Raw genomic sequence first — 20,155 nt, forward strand, 5'->3', positions numbered from 1 at the left:
CCAAAAAGTTATTTTCATAGAAATCAGTTGTGAATGTTAAAATGAGTGTTCTTGTGTAATAAGTTTAAGTAATTTTATGTGGTGTTGGCAGACCATAGCATACTATAATATATATAGCAGAGGAAGAGGAAGGAGAGGAGGGAAGAAGGAAAGAAGGGGCAGGGAGGCCAGACTAGAAGAGGAATAACAGAAGGAGGAAGGAACAGAGGAAGGGAAGGAGGGATTGCACTGAATTATGTCTGAGAGCAGGAGTTGGACTCTGCTGTGACTGGAACATGGAGCAGTTTCCTTTGTAACTGTGGACAAGTCAGCTGACCTCTCTCCCCTTAGTCTTCTGATCTCTGCTCAGAGGAAGGAACAAGAAGTGATGTATTTAGAGCTCCCTAGTTTCCTAGCTCAACAGCTTGGGAGTATCACCTCACTGATGAAGTATAATTACCTTTAGATGCATCGAAGGATGGTGCCAAATTGCCAGTCTATTTTGAAAGAGATTTCCCCTACAAGGCCCTATTGTCTTGTAATTTATGTCAAAGTCATTTTATGGGCCATTTTGAAGTCAGGCATTGAGCTTAAATTGGTCCTTGAAATGAGATCAGCAGGTCTACATTTTTTATTAGCACTATTTTTATAGTTGTAGGGATTTTAAAGAGATATTCTGGGAAAAATAGACTTATTATCTCATTTCTACTATTAAAGAGCTTTTAAAAGACTATGAAGTGGCCCTGTTAGTAAATTTTAAGCCAACCTCACATCTTTAGTTTGATGACACTCAGCAGTTTGACATGTTCCCTTTCATGTTGTATACTGGGCCACTTCCACCAACCCAAGGACAAATTGTAAGATAGATTTTTTTTAAAAGAAGATACACAGACTTATTTTTTAAGAAAGCAAAAGGAGACCATTTTTTTGCTTGAATTTTCTCCTATAAATGCCCACTTCAGTGCTTCAAGTTTTAAAAGTGCTTCTGGCTACCAAAAATCTAAGAGCTTTTACAATGTGCAGCTAAGAGCTATTGATGTCACAACAATAAATAACTCAATGAATAAGATGAAATGAAGAAAGTTTTAAAATAGTGAGATAAATATCACTAATCAGACTGCTAAATTAGAATTTCAATTTGTATTTGCTTGAAAGAAATCAATGAATTGCAGTGCATCCTAGCCAAATGGAAAGAAGTGCATCTTTCAGGCCCATTCAGGAATCCCATTCTTTATGAAGTAATCCCAGAGACCAGGAGACAGAGGCCTGGGGGAATGTAGATGAGTCTATCGTATTGTACGCGAAAGCCAGAGAAGGACCACAAGCGAAAAGTCTTAACTACAATAAGACTGCGGTGTTAGAAAGTGATCATTATAAAAGGAGACTAGCAAGAATATTACAATTCAAATTCCATGAAGTCTTTATCCATTGTGCCCCCTCCCAGACTGAGTCCCATGCAGTCTGAAATGGCTTTGTGATTTCCACAGAGTTTTGATAAATAAAGGTTCTTGTGATGAGTGTTTTTGTGACAGAAACTCTTGTTTACAGTTAAAGATAAGAACAGGCTAGTTTAGCTGGTGGATGATGAAGTTCAGAATTCAAGCTCTTTACCCACTTGGATGCAGCAAGGTGGTGGAAGGGTGATCTGTTTCTCTCTCTCTCTCTCTCTCTCTCTCTCTCTCTCTCTCTGTCTCCCTTCTCAGGTCAGACCAAGAATAACAGAACTGCCCATGCTAATGGTGTCTTTGCCATGGAAGGAAGGTGAGAGGGAGAGAAAGAATGGATTATATGACTATTTGCAAAGATGTTGTTATTTCACATCAGGTGACATGGCAGTAACTACAAAGCAAAGCCTCCTCTTGGTCTTAAAATTGTTGTCAGTTCTGGGATTGTTTTTATTTCAAAGAGTTCTTTTTGCAATAGGTACATGGAGATAGCATAATGGCTATGCAAAAGACTTTCATGCCCAAGACAGAATTCTGATTCCCTGGTTCTCACCCAGACACCACATTAAGCCAGATTTGAGCAGTGAACTTTGGGGAAGAAGGAAAAGTAAAAGAAGGAAAATCAAGACATTTATTTCTTTTTATTATCTTTATTTACTGGATAGAGTCAGTCAGAAATCGAAAGGAAGGGAGAGAGAGAGAGAGAGAGAGAGAGAGAGAGACACCTGCATCCCTGTTTCAGGTGTCTTCACACCTGAAGCTTCACAAAGCTTTCCTCCTGTAGGAAGGGACCCGGGGGCTCGCACCCGGGCCTTTGCGCACTATAATGTGTGTGCTCAACCAGATGTGCATTCATTTGTAAAAGAATAATTAATAGCACCGTCAGTCTAAATTCTCTATAGGTTTCATTTGTACAGCACTAATAGTCTACATCTTCATGAGCTCAACTATGATCACTACAAAAGACTAGTTCTACCTTCTGCCTTATAACTGATCGGCCACTTTCACCTGTGCCTCCTTCTCATCTAGCCATTGCCTTTGGAACCACTCTACCTCTATCAGGCTTCCAAAGTTACAATTTCAAAGCAACTTTGTGAAGATCTGAAATGTACACATCCACTTAATCCTAAAACCCTGAATCTCTATAAAGCATGCACCTACCTGTAGCTTCTGGTTTTTGATGGGTTTTACTTATGATGGGCAGAATCAGAAGGCAGGAGAGAAAAATGACAGACACACAGAGAATTCCTATTTCCTCTCTCAACATCTAGACATAAACCCACTAAGTGTGCCTGCAGAGATGATCTCTTGGTTTAGGAGGTGGGGAGATGGAAGGAATGACTTCTAGAATATAAATAAGATGCTTCTGGCTGTGCTGCCAAGCCAGTAGAGTGCTGCCTTTCAACTGTCTGCTTTGAAATTTAGTCTATAAAGCTTAAGAGAAAATGATGGAATATTCCTTGGTTTTTTTGTTTTTATTTTTTTCTCTTTCTTGGTGACTTCACTTTGAAAAACATGTAACAATAAGGCGGTGGCATATCTGCTTAAGTGTACACATCACAGTGCACAAGGACCTGGGTTCAAGCCCCTGACCCCCACCTGTAGGAGGAAAGCTTCACAAGTGGTGAAGCAGGGCTGCAGGTGTCTCTCTGTCTCTATCTCCCCTCCGCTTTCAGTTACTCTATCTATCTATAAATAAATAAAAATTTTTAAAAAGAGCATGTAACAATATTATGAAATTAGCTGTTCCTTGATTCATATATTTTCAAGTCCTATTGATTGTATTTCCTCAAGCTTGTCTTTCTTCTGTCTGCTTTTTTTTTTGTCTAAGTTAATTGTATTCGCTTATTAAAATGGTAAATGAAGTTATAAAATAAGAATTTAATGAAGGGATTAGTTAAGAAAGGACCTGACTTTGGCTAGATATTATTAGACTTTAAAAATACAAACATTAGTGGACTGGATGGTGGCACACCAGGTTGAGTACAGATGCTACAATGTGCCCAGTCCCCACTAGCAGGGGGAAAGCTTCACAAATGGTGAAGCAGGGCTGTAGGTGGCTCTCAGCCTCTCTACCTTCCCCTTCCTCTTAATTTCTGGCTGTCTCTATCCAATAACTAAAGATAACAACAAAAATGTCAAAATATTAGAAAATACAAACAGTACTCTTTATTATTTTTTTTTCTCTTTTCAACAATGCTAGGACACCAGATATTTATAATTCTAGCATTCAAAGGGTAACTCCCTTTTTTTGCTTTCACTTTATTTTGGAGAAACAAACTAAGAGGAAAAGACATCCCAGTACTATCTCACCAGCCATGGAGCCATACTCAGTGCCATGGTTCTCCTATGCACTGCCAGGACCTGGGCCCCAGACCTTCACAAGGAAAGGCAGGCTGTATTCCTAGTGAACTATATCCTGGAGCCAAATATTCTACTTCTGTTAGTAAATACTTTTTCTTGCAGAGTCATGAGTTAACAAGCCTGAAACTACTTCCGTTCAGTTGTTAGGTTTAGCCAAACATCCTATGCAAACAAGGAGAGTCTAACTTCAACCTGTGGGAGAAAGAAGATTGAAACAAAGAGAGAAGGGAGGCTGGAAGGAACCCTGTGACATAGGGTTGAAGCTGAGGCTAAGGATACAGATTGGTGTTTAACTTCTGTCGTTGCCAATAGAAGTACATGGGTTTAGAAATTGATGGATATGTAATGGAGGTGAGTTACAGAGAGGGGAGGAAAGACAGAGGTGTGTGGTTGTACTTGCTGCTATCCAAGGCAAGGAGGTGGCTCAGCAGAAGAGCACCAGCCTTCACCCTGGCACTACATAGAATAACAGACAAGTAGGGAGCATAGTGAAAATGGCAGGCTTGTGCTCTGGTTCTCTCCTGTCTCTCTTTCTGAACTAAAAAAAAAAAAAAAGGATATTGATTTTTGTTCAGGTCATTACCTAAAAGGGAAGGGATTACCACCCTGGTGATCTATTAAGCGCTTATCCATCTCTGCCTTATTGATGGGCTGGTTTGAGTTGTAGTCTGGATTTGTTTTGTGTTTCTTACCTTGAACTCCATGAATGTTATTGTAGTCAATTTTTCACTTGAGAACATTGGATGTTAAGAAAAACGATTGCAGGTTCATATATAGTTGAACCACTATGAAGGAGTTAGTGTTTTCCTGAAGCTAAGACAATAATTTATGTTTTCCCTGTAAATGAAATCTGAAAAACAGCCAAGATGTCAATACCAAAATCCATTTGAAAAGGATCTACTATGAAATTAAGTTTCTCAAACAGAATGGAGTTTAACAAGAGGGCATTCACCCTCCTTCCTTCTTCCGGGGACAGTTTTCATTAGAATGTAAAATTGATGGAAAGTTTTAAAGCCAGTAACCTTAATATGTATCAAACTTGAGGCTTTTCAAGACAAAAAAAATTGAATTCAATTTAAATGTATATATATATATATATATATATATATATATATATATATATATATATATATATCACCAAGAATATCTTGTTGGAAAAATAGATCAGGAGCTTTCTGTGTCTTACTTCTATGTCAGACTGGGTACACATCGGCAGGAAGCTAGCTGCTCAGCATAGATTCATACATGTTCTAATACTCTTCTGCCCTTGATCTAAAATTCATTAACAGCTTGGTGCTTTTCCCCATAAATTTTGGTTGAAAGATTGTTCATTATTGTTGCATTTCAAGATGATTGCAAATTAAATGATGCAAAACTCAATAACATAAAATACACAAAAGACCAATTAGCATGGTATCTTAGTAAGTATATAGGAGAAAGAGAACACACTGTCCTACACAGTGGCATATAATTAAGATGTAGTCATAAATCAGGGAACTATTATAACTTGTTTAGGTGCACAGGTGCCTTTTAGAAAGATTGATAGGCTCCTCTTGTACCCCCCACCCCCCCTTGAGATGGGAGTTCAGAGTTATGCCTGCAAAATCAAAAAGCAGACAGTCAGACTTCCCACCACTTGTCTGTAGCAATGCAAACCAGCATGCCCAGGAAGAAATGATGTCACATGCTCATGTCCTTATCTCTTGCTGTTCCAGATGCCCTCTACGATGTCATCACGGTGGGAGCACCGGCTGCCCATTGTCAGGGATTCAAGAATGGTGGTCTTCGAAAGCTACTCCATAGATTTGAAACAGAAAGAAGGAAGTAAGTGACGCCAGCACTCACACACTATCATGATAGCATCTCTCCTCTAGGGAGGTGTAGCTGTGAGGAGAAGACAAAGAAGCTGGGTCCGTGGGGCTGGGTGGCATCGCACCTGGTTGAGCACCCATGTTACAGTGTGCAAAGACCCAGGTTCGAGCCCCAGGTCCCCACCTGTAGGAGGAAAGCTTTCTGAAGCTTTAGTGAAGCAGTGTTTCAGGTGTTTCTCTGTCGCCGACCCTCTCTATCTCCCCCTTCCCTCTCGATTTCTGGCTGTCTCTATCTAATAAATAAAATTTAAAAAGAATAAGAAGCAGCAGCTAGGTCCATGCATAAAGGAGGCAGATTCAAGCTCCAGGTCCCCCACCTGCAGGGGGACAGCTTTGTGAGTAAGTGAAGCAGTGTAGCAGGTGTCTCTCTTTCTCTGTCCCTCTACCACCTCCTCCTCTCTTGATGTCTGGCTGTCTCTATCCAATAAGTAAATATAATTAAAAAATCTTAAAAAGAAGAAGAAGCTAGGTCCATCAAAGCACTCCAAGCTTGGCATCTGCAGCCCTTTCAGTGACTTCAGGTTGCTTCAGTTTTCAGAACTGCTTGAGTAGAAATTCAGTCACAACAGAGGACAGGCCTGAGTCATGTTAGTGAAAGAGCTGTAGCATACCATCGGACCCTTCTTTTCTCAGAAGCCAAGTATAGGGGGCCTGCCGCTCAGGGGAGTGGTGTCTAAATAGAGAGTTAGCTCCACAGCTGGGCCTCTCTTAACTGTAAAGTCAAAGAACCCTGAGGGAGATCACAGATCCTGACTCGTTTATGACTCTGACCCTATTCGTATTTTCCATTGTGCTCCGAGGCAACTCATTTATTGGTGTCATTTGGAAAAAGAAAAAAAAAAAAAAAAGCAGCCATCTAGAGCTCTTCTCAGTTCCAGCCCTTAGGGAAAAGCCATGGCAAAAAATGCAAAGTATTATTATTTATACTTTTAAGGTCTCTGTATTTTTGGTTTGCTCTAACTGCTATTAGATATCCCAGCCAATTAAGCTTATCCTGTAATAGCTTTAAGGCCGTGCCCCCATGCTGAGAAACGACAGACCATATTTTCCATGCATGAAGGGTAACTTTCCATTCCTTTTCTTGTGGCTACTCTGCTTGGATTAAGACCCTCCAAACTGACAATTAGAGGAAATAGTTACCTTCTCTTCATGTATCATTAAAATAGGAATATTTATCTTTTAAATTTCCTTTTTTCAAGGTGCACATCTTTAGTACATACTATTTATCTATCATTTCCCAATGTTTCTAAAAAGTGCATTGGGAAAATGTAAGAATATTAAAGTCACCTTGAAGGAGAGTTGTGGGGACCATAGTATTTTTTTTTTTTGCATCTCCCATATTTCATTCATACTAGCACTGTTTTGTTGTTGTTATAAATTAAACTAAACAATTCAGGGCAGGTGGTGGCACATCTGGTTGAGCACATATGTTACAGTGCGTAAGAACCTGGGTTCCAGCCCCTGGTCCCCATCTGCAGGGGGAAAGTTGTGCAAGTGGTGAAACAGGGCTGCAGGTGTCTCTCTCTGACTCCTCCTAACCTCTTGGTTCCTGGCTGTCTCTATCCAATAAAGATAATAAAAAAATAAAAGAAAACAGTTTTTAAAAATTAATTAATTAAACATTCCAAGTGTTTTTCAATGAATGATTCTTCAAAGTATATAAATTGAATCCTCACCATTTAAAAAAAAATCTGTTTTTCTGGCGATGATGCCTAAAACACCAAAACTCCTAAGTGACAGCCTGAAGATTTGTGTAGTGTTCACTGACAAACACATTTTCCTGTCACAGAAAGTACTTTCCATCATCCCAACCCAAGAGAAAAAAAAAAAAAAGCTGTAATGAAATCACAGAGACCCTGTGGAAATCAATGTTGATAAGTAATAAAAGCGCTCTCTGTTCTTTTTCCTTGCTCTCTAGAAATGTGCCCAGTAGCTGACAATGTCTCTTTCCAGGAGACAGCAGGGAAATGTTTTGTGTTGGTCGCCCTTTGATTCCTCCAAGGTCTGTTTTACTCTTCCTGTGAGTCAGTCCTCGCAGGATCACTCTTGGCTCTCTTGCTCCACCTGAGCAGCCCGAGAAGGAGGTCTGTCTGAGCTATATGCCTGGCTTTCCTTCTCCACATCCTCATCAATGAACGCTGTTCCTGTGCATTACGTCAAGTCTCCGGGGACAGGGGGGCGTCTGTCTCTTGTGTGTGTATAGTTCAGAGCAGGATGAGAAGGAAATGCTTTTAATTACATAGTCATGTTGAGACATTAGCACACTGTACTAACTGCTAGATGGAGTTTGCAAAGCACTGAACTGAATAGCGCAAGTGAATGGAAGGCTTTATGCTAAGTTGTATCTGATCCTAAGTGAATGTGTAATGCAGTCACTTTCCCCCTCCATTGTCTTGTTGGCTATACAAATGTGAAGTGCACTGGGGGGCACACACATTCGAAGACTAAAGAAGCCTTTCAACTGAAACGCCTACCTTTGCCGTTCTCCCTCCCTCCTTAGTGTCAATCTGTTGGAATAACTTAATGTATCTCCCAGACAATAGCTCTTCCACACCCAGCAGTGTGATTTCTCAGTACCTAGGACTCTCAGCCCATAAAACACAAGTCTCTGGAATGAGGTGTGCTTGATTTTCTGCAACATTTTGGGCCTCCATTTTGTGGCAAGGCAACCTTGGACTTTCATCTTAGTTCATGAACTCTGTTCCCTGCAAGGGTTTTTACCCTGAGTTGGAAACTTAAGAGCTTTGTGACATGAGCCCAAGTATCTCCTCTCTCTGTACCTAAGATGGAAATGGCATTGCTTCTGTCACAGGGTCATTCTGCAGAGTTATATGGGAATGTCACATACACCGAAGAGTCACAAAATAACCTGGGCCCATTGTGAAGGCTTACTGGGTGTAAAACAGATCGACTGTTGCTTGTTCATTTAAAGATATTCTGACAGCTTCTCATTGCAGTCCATGTGGTTCTCAGTTTTTGTTTCCTAAACGGTAAGTAAGGCTTTTATAGATTGGATGTGGAAAGCTATCTAGCCAGTACGATGTTGGTGATAATTTAGGTTGTTTCTAACTTTGGACAACTGCCAGCTCCACTAGCAAGGTATATTCTTTGTCTCTGTAGATTTGTGAGTGATTCTTTTTAAAAGTATTTTATTTATTTATTTTTTATTTCTGAGAGCACTACCCTGCTCTGGTTTATGGTAGTGTGGGGGATTGAACCTGGGACTTCAGAGCCTCAGGCATGAGAGCCTCTTTGCATAACCATTATGCTATCTACCCCCACCCTCGTGAGTGATTCTTTCAGAAAAACTCCTACAAGTGGAATTTCTTAAGATTTGGTGAAATTTTAGAAATTATTATTGTATTACCCTCTAAGAAATTGCATTCATGCACAGAAGAGATCTGTGTATGCATAGTTCCTGAGCATTGGACTGACAGGTTCCATATCTGTGTTAAATCTGGGACTGAACATGTATTCACAACATGGAATAGATAATGAGATGCATGCTAATGCTATCATCCACACCCCTCAAATTAATTTCTTTGGGGGATAACTTTTCTTAATAAAGGTGCTAATATTCATACAGATATTCAATTTAAAAACCTGTGTTTCCTTGACTTCTATTATTTATTTTTTATTACCTTTACTTACTTACTGCCTAGAGATAGCTGGAAATTGAGAGGAATGGAGAGACACAGAGAGACAGCGATAGCACTGCTTCCCCATGTGTGAAGCTTCCCCCACTACATGTGGGGACTGGGGCTTGAACCTGTGTCCTTGTGCGTTATAACACTATATAACATTATAACGTGCACTCAACCAGGTACAACACCACCTCCTTGACTTCTTTTCTTCTCTTGCTTCTGCTTATTAGAAGAAAGAAGGAAAGAAAGAGGGTTAAAAAAAAAAGGAGGGGGAAGAAAGGGAAGAAGGGGGCAAAGATGGGCAGAAGAAAGGAAGATGTCTTCCTGTGAGTTCTACCTTTCTTATTCCTCAGCAGCTATTTCATTTCAGTAATAAATCATAGCAGGAAAACCCTAGCCTATAGTCTCACTATTTCTTCAGTATTCTTTTGAATATCTTTATCATTCTCCTCTTCCAGGCTGGCTGGCATCCAATCCGTGTTCCTCACTTTGGTTAAACTAATCTTTCTAAAAGGCAGACACAGTCTCACAGTGTCAGAATGTCCAGTATTGCTCAGCTGCCCCGCTGCCTCTGGCCTGGTGGAGAAAGCCCAGGCTGTGTGGTGGAATCATGGCATTCTCCTCACCTTTAGCTTTCTAGCTTTCACAGGGATGCCACCTTCTCTACCTGGAGTCACCCACCCACCCAGAGAGCCAGAGTGGACTCTGCAGCTCCCCCTCTGCCTGGAAGTTGCTTCTGGCTCTAGACTCCTTGGGGAGACCCTGTCTGTTTGCAGCCTGTGAACACCCCCTTTGTGTCCTACCTGCTCCTAGTTGGCTTGTGTCTGTGGAATTTGCCGGAGTTTTCCCAGCAACTAACCTAGAAGTGTTTGCTGCTTGAATAAGGAGTAGAATAAAGGCAGGAGGGCGATGGAAGGATTGCCCCGTGCTCATTAGAAGGAAACAACAAATCACTCTGCCTGAGGAGATTTCTGTGACAGAGCTAGAGGAAGCACAGACTTAGGAGATGTTTGTGTGGACAGGAAGTGGGATCTCAGGGCATCTGCGGGCTTCAGAGACAGCTATTTGCCACCTAACTGAACACCAGTGCCTGCTACAGCTCATTCAAAGGGGAATGTGTGCTTTTATGTGTTCCTATATATATATTTGATGATTTTTGTAAAAAGAACTTAGTTAAAATCTGAATTTATGCTAGCATTGCAGTGGTGAGTTTATTTATTTATTTATGTATTTATTTATTTATTTTTCCTCCTCCAGGGTTATTGCTGGGCTCGGTGCCTGCACCATGAATCCACCGCTCCTGGAGGCCATTTTTCCCCCTTTTGTCGCCCTTGTTGTAGCTTCGTTGTGGTTATTATTATTGCCCTTGTTGACGCAATTCGTTGTTGGATAGGACAGAGAGAAATGGAGAGAGAAGGGGAAGACAGAGAAGGGGAGAGAAAGATAGACACCTGCAGACCTGCTTCACCGCCTGTGAAGCGACTCCCCTGCAGGTGGGGAGCTGGGGGCTCGAACCGGGATCCTTACGCCGGTCCCTGCGCTTTGCGCCACATGCGCTTAACCCACTGCGCCACCGCCCGACCCCCTATTTATTTATTTTTTAAGAGAAGGATGACTATGGAATGATCTCACTCATAGACAGAAGCTGAAAAATAAGGACAGAGGGGAAAACATAAAGCAGAACTTAATGCAGAGTGGGAGTTTAGGTCCTGAGACATGGTGGCAGAGGAGGACCCTGGGGGGAGGGATGGTTAGAGTGTTATATAGAAAATCAACAGATGTTACATATATACTAACTACTGTATTCTACCATTGACTGTAAACCATTAATCCCCCAATAATGAAAAAAAAAAGTTTTAGTTCTTTTTCATTTGTTAATGATAGAGAATCAGGCCATCACTCTGGCATATGGTCTGACCACACACAGGCAAGTCCTGCGCTCTGCTGCTGCAAACACCCTCTGAGGCCTGTGCTTGGTGGTGACTCAGCACTTACCAGCTGGTGACTTACTCCCATCCACTGGCCCAAAGAGCCTGTGAAGCCAAGTGTGTCCTGAGGCTCATGGCAGGGCTGCTCTGTAGAGTGTGACAGTCCAGGCACTCAAAGAATGAGACTTTTCCTGTCAAGAAAAAGACTGCTTTTTATCATAAATGTAAATGTGATCTCTTAAGTTATCCTAGAGTTGATAGAGGTGACTTTTATTATGTTTTTTTTTTTTTTTAGGAAAGGCCTTAAACATAATCAAATGCATAAAGTGTCTTAATTGTGGAATTTCAGACGTCTGCTACCCTTCCACACTTCACGTTCCTCAGTGTAGCTGGTTTCTCTTAAATTCATGAGACTGTTCAGAGGAGGCATGAGGGGGCTGGGCACCCAGTAGAGCATACATGTTACTGTATGTGCAAGGATCTGAGTCCAAACCCCTTGTCTCCACCTGGAGGGAGGAAGTCCCATGAATGGTGATGCAGTGCTGCATATGTCTCTTTCTTCAGCCCTCTGTACCCCACCCCTTTCTTAATTTCTCTGTGTCTCTAATAAGAGAGAAGAAGAAGAATAAAAAACAACAATCAGCAGCACTGGAATCATCATGCAGACACCAAGACCCAGTGATAATCCTGGTGGCAAAAAATAAATAAGAAAGTAATACAGAGCCAGGAGAAGTTTGAAATTATTTTGAGAAAAGACTTCAATATACAAGCACAATTTCCTAGAAAGTGTGTTGATTTAAATGATGGTTTAATATATGTATAATTAAATGATCGATTTGACTTTACTATTGACTATTTTGAAAACTTCTTATCAAAAGGAAGATGAAGACTTAAATGATAAAAACATAAAATCAAATAAGAAAATTTCAGAAAGAAACCTTTATTTTATATTTACTTGAAAAGTCAAATATGGTGGGAATAGATAGCATAATAGTTATGCAAAGAGACTCTTGTGTCTGCGGTTCTGAAGCCTCAGGTTCAATCCCCCATACCACCATGAGCCAAAGCTGAGCAGTGCTCTGGTTAAAAAAAAAAAAAAGTGGGAATCAGGCAGTAGCACAGTGGCGCAAAGCGCAAGGACCGGCATAAGGATCCCAGTTCGAGCCCCGGCTCCCCACCTGCAGGGGAGTCCCTTCACAGGCGGTGAAGCTGGTCTGTAGGTGTCTGTCTTTCTCTCCCCCTCTCTGTCTTCCCCTCCTCTCTCCATTTCTCTCTGTCCTATCTAACAACGACAACATCAACAACAACAACAATAATAATTACAATAACAATAGAAAGCAACAAGGGCAACAAAAAGGGAAAATAAATAAATATATAAAAAATGTTAAGTTACAAATTAGAAATATGATCAGTACTTCTCTGAATGAACAATGACATGGTTACGCTATCGCAGCTGGCATGCATCCAGTCCAAGGAAGAAGTCTATCCTCAGATTAAACATGCTGCCAGCATAGTTTTAAGTTGTTGTATGTGATATATGAAGTGCTGGCATAGAATTCAGTGTCTTCCCTGTGCAGAGCATGCAGCAGTCCTGGTCCTGCCTGCCTATATATATTTTAAAGCCTCCTCTTGATTTATATATTTACTGCCTATCATTCCAAAGATGGCAAATAACAGGGAAAACATTAACTGCCCAAAAGTGAAATCTACTCAATTTTACAGAATAGTAGAAACTCTAAGATATTTTGTTCTTGGAGTTGTACCCCTCCTATCCTATGGTTTTGTTAATGTCTCCTTTCTTAAATAAATAAATAAATAAATAAATAAATAAGATATTTTATTCTGCAAGGTTTACAGCCAAAGTGTTCAATTTACAAAGATAAATGTAGAAGGGGGCTGGCTGGTGGAGCATGTGGTTAAGAGCACATGTGGAAAGGTCCAGGTTCAAGCCCCCAGCCCCCCTGCCCCCTGTGCAAGGGGAACCTACCCAAGTATTGAAACAGTACTACAGGGGTCTCTCTCTGTCTTCCCCCCTTCCCTCTCAATCCCTCTGTCTCTATTCTAAATAAATAATAATAATAATAATAATAATAATAAAAAACAAATGTGGGAGTCAGGCGGTAGTGCAGCGGGTTAAGTGCACATGGCACAAAGCACAAGGACCGGCATAAGGATCCCAGTTCAAGCCTCCAGCTCCCCACCTGCAGGGGAGTCGCTTCACAGGTGGTGAAGCAGGCTTTCTCTCCCCCTCTCTTTCTTCCCCTCCCCTTTCCATTTTTCTCTGTCCTATCCAACAACAACAACAACAATAATAATTGCAACAATAAAACAAGGGCAACAAAAAAGAATAAATAAATATTTTTTTAAAAGATTTTAAAAATGTACATATGAGATCTGTATCATGGAAATCCATTCAACTGGCTTGTATTTCTAGAAGAAAATAGTCTCACTGCAAAATCTTCATGAAACAAAACTTAGTCATAGTTGTGAGGCTCCCTGTCAGTGCCATAAATTCACTTGACCTGGGCTGGGCTCAGCATACCTGGGGCAGGTAACTGTTAAGGAAGCCGAGGCCACTGTATGGATTGTGTGTGTGCGCGTGCTTAGAGCAGGAACTGGAAGTCCAGAGGAATCCAGTAAGATCCCAAGTGCCTGTACAGCCCTCCTGGGGTGGAGCCAAGCACTGCTTGATGACTCAAATCCCTAGGGCTGCTGGGAGTGGGGAGTGGGGAGTGGAGAGGCTTGGGGTAAGGGAGCAGGGGACAGAGGTCTCTTCCTCAGGGCACTTGTGCTGTATCCGGGCCTGGCTGATCATCTCATAGGCCGTGGTGACCCACAGGCAAGGTTTCTGTTTGTGGAGAAGAGAGGTCATTTTGAGTGTCATTGTGGAGAGAGGTAAGGAAAAGACACCTCTGTGAAGTAGTGAGTGGTCATTGTGATGGTGTCTTGCATCTATGACGGTACTCATAGATGGATTCTCGTAGATGGATTCTAAGAGGCAGAGTTCAATGCGGAATGACTTCTCAGTAGACTATGGTCTATTCCAACAGATTCAGGGACTCAGAAGGGGCGGGCTACCAAAGGGAGGCTGGGGTCCCAAGGTCCTGTGGTGGAACAAGGTGATAGTCTGCTACTTTGCTGGAGGGTCAATTGTATCTTGGGGAAATGTACAAATGAACCCTATAACAACAGAAATCTTGGAATCAGCATTCCCTTAATCACATGATATTGGAGTTCTAAAGAAAGGAAAAAGAGTGACCCTGCAGGTGAAGAAAAAAACAAAAGAAACTCTGACATTCTTGAAATTCAGCTGGAGGGAGACAGGACAGGGTTGAAGGAGTCTTGGGTTCCCAGCTGACATGACTGGCTGGGTGGAAAAACCACTCGTTTCCATTGCTCACTTGATAGGTGCCCCGGCCCACGGGGTCGTCAAACGGAGACCCTAGGAGGGGGAGTGGGAATGGGGTAGGACAAGAGACTTGAGAAATGGAGACAAGACAGGAGTCTGATCAAGTCTCGTTTATTGAAAAATTTTCAGGTGTATTTAAGGATGGCTCAAAGGTTAGGGAGGGACCATAGCAGGGTTGCTATGGTTACCTAACCTTGGAATGTTCTTTCCTTGCCATCTATGTCATACCTGTCCTGCTAATTGTGGGGCTGTCCCAGGAAGGAATGCAGCTGCAGAGGTTAAGTAAACATATCTAGGAGGTGGGTGAGGGGTGGTCTTGCCTGTGTACCTGTCAGGCAGGCTTATGGTTAATAGAGTTTTTACACAAGATGGAGTAGCCTGTTCCTCAAAACCGAGGTCCCTGAGGGGGCGGCTTCCCGCAAATAGGGTCCCATTTCTATGTTCAGCATGAAAAGAAGTCTGGGAAAATACAATCATTTTATTGAGTCTGTGTTTTGTTCCCATTAACGAACCCTTTGCATCAAAGAGGGAGTCTCAGAAATCACAAATCCCCCATGTGTGTTGGAGAGAAGCAAACACTGAGATCCAAAGATTGATTGATCCAGACAGCCACTGATGGATGCTGAGCTAGAAACAGATTTCTGTCCCGTCTTCAGTTCTTCCGTATTCATTCACACTCACGCTGTCAGTAGATGTTCAGTAAACTTAACATTCACTCTCCTCTTATCTCTCTCTCTCTCTCCCTCCCTCTCCCCCTCTCTCCCTCTCCCCCTCTCCCCATCTCCCCCCTCCCCCTTTCTCTCAAGAGTGTTAAAGATGGGTGGACTTTCTAGGAATTGATTTTGCAACCCATATAGAAATAGAATAACAATGGTAGTCTATGTGACGCTTTCTTTCTGGGCCTTTGTGAAAACATAATTTTAAAAGCAAAACGTTTGGGGCCGGGCGGTGATGCACCTGGTTAAGTGCACATGTTAGATTGCACAAAGACCTGGGCTCATGCCCCAGCCCCCACCTGCAGGGGGAAAGCTTCACAAGTGGTGAAGCAGGGCTGCAGGTGTCTGTCTCTCTTCCTCTCCTTCTCCCCTCTCAATTTCTCTTTGTCTCTATCCAATAATGAATGAATGAACAAATGAATGAATTAATGAATAAATATGCATCCACTAAGGAAGGAAGGAAAGAAAGAAGGAAACACTTTCACCTCTCTACTATTATTGTTATTGTTATTAATTACCAGAGCACAGCAAAATTCTGGCTTCTGATGGTGCTGGGGATTGAACTCAGAACCTTTGGTGCTTCAGGCAAGAATGTCTTCCTTAATAACCTCTAAGCTACCTCCCTTGTCTCTGTTGGTGAAATTTAGAGGGCAAGCTTCCTCACACCCATCCCCTGGCCACCTCTGGCCTTTCTCTTCTCACAGTGATTTAGCTGCAATCACTACATATCTGTAGAAAGCAGTTGAATCCAAGATGATTTTCAAAGTCTTTCTGTAGTCGAATCTGTGTTACAGTCATTCCTTTTCTCTAATCAGCTTACTTTTAATGAGAACATAAGAATATCTTCAATTATACCTTATTTTATAATGTATTGACTGTATCTAACACTGTGTTACCAAATAAGATATGTTTCCTGTGTTTACTGACAACTTTCCAAATTTAAGTGGGCTGGTGCCATGTCATGTTAAGAAGTCATGAAGCCCTCTGGGGGATCTCTCAATGTCGGAGAGTCAGATTGGGATGTCTGAGGCTTCAGCAGTACCACGTTCAGTCTCCAGCACCACAGTGGTCCAGAGATGTTCAGTTCCCTGAGCTCTATCTCTCTTTCTTTCTGTGTTTCTTTCTCATATAAGCAAATAAACAAATCCTCTCAAATGAAGTAGTAAATCATAGCTCAGAGTTCAAACTAGGTAATGACAAAAACTTGAGTTTGACCTCTGGTTCTACCATCTTTGCCTGCCTGGAATAAGTCCACTAACCTACCCAGGCCTCAGTTCACTTTTTGCTCATCCCTTGGGATTCAGGACGACTTTGTTTCACACAGAGAGAGAGACAGCACCTAGGCTTCCCCCAGTGCGGCAGGCGCTGGGCTTGCACCTGGGCCAGGCCCACGGCAAAGCAACCATACTGTCCAGGTGAGCTGTTTTGCCAGCATTTAGGCTTCAGTTTTTGTCTGTGTATAACAGAACCGGTATACTGTCCATGGGAACAGGGAACAGAGTTATGTCATTTATTGTAATGTTAGATCTCCAGGATAGACCCAATGATCCCTAGTGTTATTAGTATTTACAAGACCATAAAGTACTAGGTGTATGCTTCCTCACCACACCCACCACCGAAGTTCTGTGCCTTCCTCCTCCGCAAGGATACCCACCATGATTCTATCAAGGTTTGAGGGACAGGTTGGCATTTTTTTTTCTGAAAGTTCATGCATTTCAGTTCTTTATATTCCATGTAAGAGTGAAGCAATTCTTTTTTTAAAATTTATTTATTTAAAAAAGGAGACATTAACAAAACCATAGGACAAGAGGGGTACAACTCCACACAATTCCCACCACCAGAACTCTGTATCCCATCCCCTCCCCTGATAGCTTTCCTATTCTTTAACCCTCTGGGAGTATGGACCCAAGGTCATTGTGGGATGCAGAAGGTGGAAGGTCTAGCTTCTGTAATTGCTTCCCCGCTGAACATGGGTGTTGACTGGTCAATCCATACTCCCAGCCTGCCAAGAGTGAAGCAATTTTTTGGTTGTCTTTCACTCCCCTCCTTACTTTACTAAGCCCCATCGCTTTCAGTTCCATCCAGTTTGTCCCAAAGGACATTATATCTTCTCCTTTAATTGCCCACTGCTTGGTAGTTATGGCCCGTGGCTTCTTTACCCAGCCATCTGTCTCTGGGCATGTCGGTTGCTTTCATATTGGGGCTACTGTGAATAGTGCGGCTGTGAGCATGAGGGTGCGTATGACCCTTCAAGTTAGTGTTCTCGGGCCTTTGAGATTAAATCCCCACAAAGGCTACTACTGAATCACAAGGTATTTCCATTTCTTTATTGACTTAATAATGCTCGACAAGTCCATTGGATAAGAGGGGCATGAGTCCACACAGTTCCCACCACCAGAGTTCTGTATCCCATCCCTTCCATTGGAAGCTTTCCTTTTCTTTATACTCCTGAGAATATGGACCTAGGATCATCATGGGGTGCAGAAGGTGGAAGGTCTGGCTTCTGGAATTGACTCTTCACTGGATATGGGCATTGACATGTGGATCCATACTCCCAGCTTGTTTCTATCATTCCCTAGTGGGGCAGGGCTCCAGAGAGGTGGGGTAGGCAGGACACATTGGTGAGGTCATCTGTCGGGGGAGGTCAGGTTGGTGTCATGGTAGCATCTGCAACTTGGTGACTGAAAAGCATTAAGATATAAAGCAGAACAAATTGTTTAAGAATCAGGAACCTAAAGGTAAGAATAGAGGAGATGAGATTTGGGGGTCTCCATTCTGGAAAGAGCTAGAGAGTTAATTTTAGGTATATTCCAACCATTATTATTTGCTTAAGAGATTTGTCCGTGCCGTTCTCCATAGTGGCATGCCAGTTTGTATTTCCACCACCAGTAGATACAATAGCTGTTAATTCACCAGCTATGAAAGGGAGATCTAGATTACTAGTTTAAATGATTCAGTATAAATTATTGGATTTATTAGAGAACTTAAAAATACATTATCACATTGAATGGTGGGAGGTGGGTGAAATGGCTCTAACTGGACCTTCTTCTCCCCTGAATTCTTATTCCAGAAGCACAATCCACGGCTACACTACTAAGTCCTGGGAACACTGCTCTCTACACCCCCCCGCACCCCCCCAGACTTGCCCGAGACATTACTGACAAATAAAAGCATCTATGAGCACATATAAAGTAATAACCATGGTGAGCCTGATTTGTTTGCCCATGACTCAGTGCCTTTTCCTTTTGTCTTTTCAGTAGTGAGAATGCCTATATCTACCATAATCAGCATAGTGCCAGAAAGGGTACAACAGGGCTAACTAGTGGCCATGCTGGGCCAGGATCCCCTGCACTTAAACAGCTGCATAACTGAGGCGTTGTATCCATCCCTTAGCCAGAAACTCCTGGCTCCCTCTGCCCTCTTCCCTGGCAGCCACCATGTGCCCTCTGCTCCTATATGCAGTCTACAAAACTGGCCTGTTCTAAGCGTTCAATACAGTGCTCTGTAACAAACCTTCAGGACTGTGCAGCCAGCATTGCAGTCCAATCCTTGGGCCTTGCCATCACCCCCTCCCCCCAGTATCTCCTGCTTGTTGACAACTGGGGAAACACAGGCTTTGGCAGAGTATCTGGCAGTGGATTCCATTGTTTTGTCTTTCCCTGCTCTGCATTTTGATTAGACACATGAGTTTTCCAGGTCCAGAATGAAGCTGAGGTTTTGAGATGGGAAGGAACAAGGGAGATGTGTTTGGAGGTTACTTCATCACAGCTTTGCACAGAAATGAGCTTGAAAATACTATCAGCCGAATAAGCAGAGAGAGAGGTGAGCAGGCTCTTGGAAGTTGGCAGAAGGAGATGTGGGAATGTGACCTCGGGATCAATTCCACTGGGCAAGGAAAGGAAGGGGATACACTTTGGGCTTTTTAAATAACAAGTCATTTTGTTCTATGCCTGGATTTATTTGTGTGTGTGTGTGTGTGTGTGTGTGTGTGTGTGTATAAGAATAAAGCCCAGAAAAAGACATATAGAACAACAGATTGCCCACCCAATAGACATTCAGGAGGCCTGGGTTCATACCTTGGCCCTGTTTGGGGGTGTTACAGCACCAGGGCTAGCTCCATCAATGTGGTCTGTCCTCTCTCGCTCGCTCGTGCTCTCTCTCTCTCTCTCTGTGTAATAAAATTAATGAAAAATGCTAGCCTGAGGGGAGTTGCTTCACAGGTGGTGAAGCAGGTTTGCAGGTGTCTGTCTTTCTCTCCCCCTCTCCTTAGTCCCCTCCTCTCTCCATTTCTCTCTGTCCTATCCAACAATGACATCAACAACAACAATCACCACAACAACAATGAAAAAAAAAAGGGCAACTAAAGGGAAAATTAATAAATATTTTAAAAAATTATTTAAAAAATACTAGCCTGAGAGTGGTGAAATCATACATACATGAGATCTCAGTATGCAGAAAGATTGTTAAATACATAAAGAAATCAGTCCATCTTAATGTTTTGAGAAATTGGAGATAAGAACTTGCAAACTGAAAAGTGAGCTAGCAGGAACCCTAGTGATATACATCAATAAGATCATTTCCTCAGAAGATAGAATAAGCTGAGATGAATTTTAGACGTGGTTTTGTTTGTTTTATCTTGTTGTTGTTTTCCAAAGAGGTTCTTTCTGGGACCTGGTCCTTGTACAACTGCACCAGCATTTCCCTGTGATTTTTTTTTCTTTTGGTATAGGATGAGGGATAGAGACAGAAAGAAGAGAGATGGGGGAGAGCAAGAGAGAGAGAGAGGGGAGAGAGAGAGA

At 42.2% G+C, this 20,155-nt stretch overlaps 1 protein-coding gene across 7 annotated transcripts in view; it reads left to right on the forward strand.

Moving 5' to 3' along the window:
• Window positions 1-20,155, forward strand: part of INPP4B (inositol polyphosphate-4-phosphatase type II B) — a 672,916-nt gene that overhangs the window by 274,011 nt on the left and 378,750 nt on the right. For all 7 annotated transcript variants that reach the window (XM_060179039.1, XM_060179034.1, XM_060179038.1 and 4 more), the window contains exon 13: window positions 5,504-5,612. In XM_060179039.1, coding sequence (XP_060035022.1) covers window positions 5,504-5,612 — 109 coding nt within the window. The remainder of the gene's footprint in view (window positions 1-5,503; window positions 5,613-20,155) is intronic.

The sequence above is a fragment of the Erinaceus europaeus genome, chromosome 19 (genome assembly GCF_950295315.1).
Source record: "Erinaceus europaeus chromosome 19, mEriEur2.1, whole genome shotgun sequence".
Classification (NCBI taxonomy): Eukaryota; Metazoa; Chordata; class Mammalia; order Eulipotyphla; family Erinaceidae; genus Erinaceus; species Erinaceus europaeus.